Source organism: Quercus lobata, chromosome 1 (genome assembly GCF_001633185.2).
Source record: "Quercus lobata isolate SW786 chromosome 1, ValleyOak3.0 Primary Assembly, whole genome shotgun sequence".
In the NCBI taxonomy this organism is placed as follows: Eukaryota; Viridiplantae; Streptophyta; class Magnoliopsida; order Fagales; family Fagaceae; genus Quercus; species Quercus lobata.
The window spans coordinates 6,694,888-6,701,450 of NC_044904.1; the positions used below are offsets into that span (position 1 = coordinate 6,694,888).

The 6,563-nt window shown below is 31.2% G+C and overlaps 1 protein-coding gene across 1 annotated transcript; it reads right to left on the reverse strand.

Annotated features, from left to right (window-relative positions):
- Positions 1 to 210: 210 nt before the first annotated feature.
- Positions 211 to 1,794, reverse strand: LOC115994352. Its single transcript, XM_031118467.1, has 2 exons — positions 785 to 1,794; positions 211 to 304 (listed from the first exon to the last, which is right to left on the reverse strand). Exons 1-2 carry the CDS (start codon positions 1,792 to 1,794, stop codon positions 211 to 213), a joined length of 1,104 nt encoding a protein of 367 aa, XP_030974327.1.
- Positions 1,795 to 6,563: the final 4,769 nt, after the last annotated feature.

A 6,563-nucleotide genomic window follows, 5' to 3' on the forward strand; every position in this document is an offset into this window, starting at 1 on the left:
CGTTCAATTACCTCGTGGTTGGAACTCGCGACTCAGTCAAGCCGGGAGCTAGCCCTATTTTGAAAAACCTGACTCTTCACATTCGATTCTCACCCTAGTATAAATACCCCTTTTACCCACGAAAGAAAGAGAGCTTCCAGAGATAATTTTGAGAGAGAAATCCTGGAGAAAATCAAGATTGATTCATCCCCAATCTTCATTAAGAGACTCTTAAAATTCCTCAACTCTCTTCCTCTCCATTCTTAAATCCTTAAGAGGCTTTTTACCAAAACCTTTTCTCACCATATCCATTTCTGTGAGAAAGCTGTTTGGTGCTTTGGGAAGCAGTTAGGAAGGAACTAATTTCACATTGGTTGATGCTATGGTCAAGTAGTGGAATCCGGGAAGCTAGAAAAGAAATAGGTTCGGCGCAACCTCGTTAGAGCAAGAAGCTTGGAAGGCTTAGGTACACTGGGTAGATTAGGCTTGGAGGGTCTATTATTGTTCATGTATCCCAACTACATTTTGTAGTGGATTACTTACCGCTTGGAGGGCGGCAGAGAGGTTTTACGCCGAGGGCTTCAATTTCCTCTTCGATAACACATCATGTGTTGTCCTTGTGTTTGCATCTCTCTTTCCTTTATCTTTGCCATTTAAATTCTGTTGTGGATGTGATTTTATTTGGTTTAGATTGTTTATCAATTCTGTATTAAGTTTATTCATGTTCCGCACACTTATTGTTTGTCATAAAGCTTGAATTGGTAATTTTGTTATTGGGGGTCTAAACATTCATAATGTTTTATACACTATTTGAACTTTCATGGAGTAAAGGCTGAACTCCTGTGATTGAATGGCTGAAACTTGATGAGCCATTGAAGGCTTATTCTTGAGCTTGAACCTAGGTGGAAAGCCATGTAATCTATAGCACTTGTCTACTATATGGCTAGTCTTGCCACAATGGGTACAAACAAGTTTGTCCTTGCCCTTGACACCATTACCACCAGAAGGATTACCAGCATTGAAGTTTTGCATCTTTGCAACCAGAGCAGTTGAATCAACCTTTACACCAGAGTGATTAGGAACTGATCTCTGCATCTCTTCTTGAATCAACAAAGCATAAACTTTACTAACAGAGGGCAAAGGATCCATGAGCAAGACTTGAGACCTTACTTGTGAAAAAGAGTCATTTAAGCCCATTAAAAATTTCATCACTGACTCTCTAACTTGTAGATCACTAAGCCTCTTATTCACATTGCACACACATTTTCCACATGTACATGAAGGAAATGGACTTAAACTTTGCAATTGGTCCCAAAGCACTTTCAATTGAGTAAAAAACTCAGTTATGGGAACTTCACCTTGGTGTAAATCTACAATTTCTTTCTGAAGATTGTAAATTCTTGGTCCATTACTCTGAGCAAACCGATTCTTCAAATTAGTCCAAATCTCCAAAGTCGTGTCCTCATATATGATACTTGCTTGAAGTTTTGGTGACATTGAGTTGGTCAACCAAGTTCCAACCATGCTGTCACATCTAATCCAAGCTTGAATAGCTGAAGGAGTAGACACCATTGGAGATGATAAAGTGAGTGAACCATCAATAAATCCCAGTTTGTTCTTGGTGAGTAACGCTTTCCTTATAGCTCGAGCCCATGCTGAGTAGTTCTCTCCACCAATCAAAGGCTGAGTGACAAGAATTGTACTCGGGCTCTCTACATGATGCAAGAATAGGGGATCATTCATTGGTGAATCTTGTGAAGACAAAGACGTAGCATTCTCTGATGTAGTAGCACCTTGAGTTGCAGCAGAAGCCATTGTTGTCAACGAAGAATTTTCTTGGAGAGAGAAAGTGATTTTCTCAAAGAAAATTGAGAGAAAGTAAAAAAAAAAAAAAACCCTAAGAACCCTAGAATTTGGGAATTTGCTCTGATACCATATCAAAAGGAATTTGGGAAAATACTTCTCAATTATCATTAGAAGAATCAGCTATACAACTTATATACGAAACAGAGTAAAAAATCTATCTCTAACTAACTACACTTGACACGTGTGAATAGTAAAATAACCAAGCTTCTCACTTGCAATAACTAACTCATTAATAATTAAATCCAAAGCTACATGTTGTTTTAGTTCCTAAGCTACTAGTCGTTTACTCTGTTTTTCAATTCTGCATATTCACTTGGTCTTGCTTCTGTCAAGGCATGATTCATTCCTTGCTCCTCATGCTCTTCATCCTTCTTCTCCATATTTTGATATGTACATCAACAAATATGTCCAAAAAAAAAAAAAATCCCTCTATGCTAATGGTTCTGTTGTTGTGCATTAAATTTATAATAAACAAGTCCTGACCTCTCAAATTAATTATTGGCTATATTAACCAGTTCTTGTGGAGAATTTTCAAAGCTCTATAAACTTTGGCTCAAGTGGTGAAGGTTACTTCAAGTGGAGTTGATTTTTCCTTTTAGATTCAAATTGCCAAGAATAAGAAAATTTAAGGGTGGAGGATATATATATATATATATATATATATATATATACAAGATAGAAATTCTATTCTTGTATAATCTAAGTGTATATATGTGTGAAGCTCTCTCTTGGAAACTTGAACTCCGGCCCTTACCCCCCACAAGCACTTATACTTATGGAGTGACCAACACACCAAGGTTGTGCGGTGGTAAGGGTGGAGGATTTGAATCATGAATATTTTTGTTGAAAATACCAAAAAAATACCAGAACTAAATTACAAGGCTTTTAATGTTTCTTATAAATTGTGAGTAGTAAATTAGATTTTTTTTTTTTTTTTCATTGTACATCAGTCCAAGCTCCAAATAGCACCAACTATCTCAACATCAATCGTTTTGAATTTCATAAAATATTTTCCATTGAATGTTTTGTGATACTGCCATTGGATTGTTCCTTTGACGGAAGAAATATGTATATATATATATATATATATATATGTATGTATGTATGTATGTATGTATATATGGTGATTCAACATATTCTCTAAACCTCAAAATATGGAGAAGTGTTGCGTCTATAACTTTTTGATAACATTTTCACAACAAATTCTAGGTAGTAGGTCTTTATTGGCTATTGCTAATGGACAAAAAGCAATTTTAGCGACAGATTCAAATTAAAACTAAATAAATAAATAAATATATATATATATATATATATATATATATGCAGGATTCTTGTTCTTTATAGTGTGGGGGATCAAATGAACTCCCTGATTTGGCCTTTTTTTTTTTTTTTAATAAAATTTTTAAATCAATTTTGTTTTGACCCCATAAGATAAAAATTTAAACACCCTAACCTTAAATTTTTTTTTAAACCTAATTGAAATAAACTTGAATATAATCATCTTAATGTTACTTTCACAATATTTTTACAATAAAGGTTATGTGGCAAGTTGTAACTGGTTTTTATATGGACTTATAACTGACATAATTTTTTTACCTATCTTTAACAATTTGCCATCTAAATTTTATTGTGAAAGTATCGTGTCAGTAGCACTACTCTTAAAATATTTAATATTATAAAAAAGCAAAAAATGTTTCTGTTAGGTTCTAAAGATTTAGGATCTAAATGTTTTAGAACTTCAATATGTAATGTTGGCAAACCATGATCAAAACTTAGAGTCTAGATTTAGGCTACTCAAAGTATTTTTATTGTGAAGTTGGAATCCAGCAATTGCAAAAAATTACTATTCACTTTCTGTAAGGCTCGATCGATTGAAAATTAGACTCAATTGATCGAAACTCGTACAGAATGTTTTTCTGCAAAATTTTCCAACTCAACCCAAGCTCATATGACGTGTAGGGTATTATGTTTTGCCTTAAGTATAAAAGGAAAAACCCTAACCACGTTTTCAGGTTGTTGTTTATGCTGTGTGTGTGAATCTCTTATGAGATCTAGAGGTGTTTGCCTTCATACACACTTAGGGTTATTAAGATCAAGATTGATGTCGAGAACTTAGTAATCGCTTTAGTTGCTGCATAAAGAGTTTAAAGAAAACACAAGTGGGAGTATTTGTGGTTGCTGTGAATCCAAGAAAGAAGTATTCTATGGACTTGGAGCTGTCTCGTGGTCGTGGTATAAGTTTTCTACTCGAGGTAGCAATAGAATATTAGTGGTCTAAATTGCTATTGTAAAACTTCAATTCTTTCATAGTGGATCTGTTTTACCTTAAGGATAGCTAGGTTAAATCCTCCCCAGGTTTTTTACTAGTTAAGTTTTCCTAGGTTATCATACCATTGTGTTCTTTATTTTCCGCATTGTTTACTTGATATGATATACTTGTGTTAACCTAGTTTTGAATAATTTACCTAAGTAATCACTTGGCTAAATATCACTTGTGTTTTAAGGGGTCTAAGAACATATAGTTTCAACTTTTTGGTCCTTCATTAAAAATAATAATAATAAACCTTCTCTCTAGGACTCTAGATTACTTTGGCGTTGATAGCGAAATAAAGCTATTTTTCCCTACACTTTTCTTTTTCATTAGCAAAAAAATAATAATAATAAAAAAATACACTACCGTTACAACCAATAAATCTGTATTCACATTTTTCATTCTTCCTCATTCTCTTTTCTATGTTTTCTTAGTTTTTCTCTTTGTTTGATCAATTAGTTTGAGATCTAAATATTTCCAAGTCCAAAAATTCTTTTAGTACTTGCTCGATTAAATTCCAAGAGAGTGACCACATGTATGGTTAAAAAGTCATATACTTCAAAAGCAAAAACTTATATTAGTTACAATTTTTTTTCTTAGTTTCACATTTACTCTTAATCCTACTCCTAGTGTGTTACTATTCTTCTTTATCATATATTTTCATTTAATTGATATTACTTATAAATGTAATAAGTTATTATTAACTTGACAAAAATGCATGATTAGTTATTTAATTAAATTTGTTTATGTGTTCAATGGTTGCTATCTTACTAATATTTATATGTTTTAGACTATTGTACAATTTTTTTTTTTTTTTTTTTGAGAAAAGACTATTGTACAATATATTTGTTTTGTATACTAAATTATATTTAGAATGCTATTTTAGATTATTGTATATAAAGTTGTATATATAGGAAAAAAATTTTATCATTTTATTTTTCACTTGCCGTCTATGACAAATTTCTAGTCCGCCATTATTGATCCCGTAGGAAAAATTCCGAAGCCGCTATTGAGTGCGGTTGACTAGTTGTGCTAGAGTAAGAATTTTAGAAATATATTAGTTTTGCTCTCCCTTTCTTAGGTCATACTCATTCATGAATTTGAAAATAAAAAATAAATTTTGTATAATTATAGAATTTTTTCCTAGAACTTAACTCAGCAAAGAGTTAAACAATATCTTTTGCTAAGTAAATGATTTTTATCAATCAAAAGGGCTCAGAAGGTCACTAGGCCCAGTATCATCACCATCCAGTGCTCTACGAATTGAGTGGGGGGAAGACAGAAATGGGTACTGGCCCATTCCAATTATAAAAAATAAAAATAAAAAATCCATTGGGCTAGAGAGTGGGCTGCTATAGGGAATATAAATATTTTGTTCTACTTTTGGTTGTTTAGTTTATAATCCTCCTCCACCAAGGCACCAATAATTTATCTTTTTTTTTTTTTTTTTGTTCATTTTATGTTCTACCAATCATGATATGTCATTTAGTCAGTGGCGGCTCTAGGAATTTTGTTTAAGGGGGTCATTACAAAATTTTAATAAAAAGAGAACTTGAATATATCGAGTTATCGGAAAATAATAATAATAATACATAAAGTTTTACAATTTTATTCTACAAGTTTTAAAATTTTGAATGTTATATGATAGTTCATTATGAATATCTATTGCCAATATGGGTAGCTATGAGTCTATGATCATTTTATTTTGTTAAGTTTGTCTAACATTTTTATCTTTATACAGTTGTAATTATCTATTTGACTTTGTTTTCATAAAAATATTTTAGACTAAATGACTAATCTCAACTCATTGGTTCTGTATTAATTATTGATGCACACAATCACATTTATTCATACATAAATTATACACTACATGTCTACTTAACCAATAAAATGCTTGAACAATCATTAACTTTACAATTCTTTTCTTGAATTTTACTAACTTTATTACAAAAAGTTATTATAATATGATAACAATACACACACATGTTAAAAAATTAAATAAATAAAAACTTCTCTATTTCTTAATTATTAAATTATATAAAGTTATATTATATTTATATTGTACATACAAACATCCACACACATCATAATTTACACAAATACGTAACATTATAACAAAAAGTAATGTACACAATCAATATTAAACACACTCACACACATATAATATAAATTTATAAAAAAGAATTACACTTACAATTCACAAACACTTAATCTTTATTCGATTTATCAAAAAAAAAAAACTTACTCTTTATTCTTAAAGTCGAAAATTCTTGTAATAAAGATGTGCAAAATTTAAGTCAGAGTGTGCAAAAAATATATTTTTAAAAATAAATTAAAGTATCAAGCTAACAAAAAAAAAAATTATATATATAGTTTTTTCTTTTGAAGTCAGGGGTTTCATTTGAAC

What these genes read in the sequence shown, in the direction of transcription:
- LOC115994352 (XM_031118467.1), bottom strand. Translation starts at nt 1,794, where the DNA reads ATGGCTTCTGCTGCAACTCAAGGTGCTACTACATCAGAGAATGCTACG. An exon ending in TCCATGAAAGTTCAAATAGT is followed by an intron (nt 305 to 784) that starts GTATAAAACATT and finishes AGCACCAAACAG; the next exon opens with CTTTCTCACAGAAATGGATA.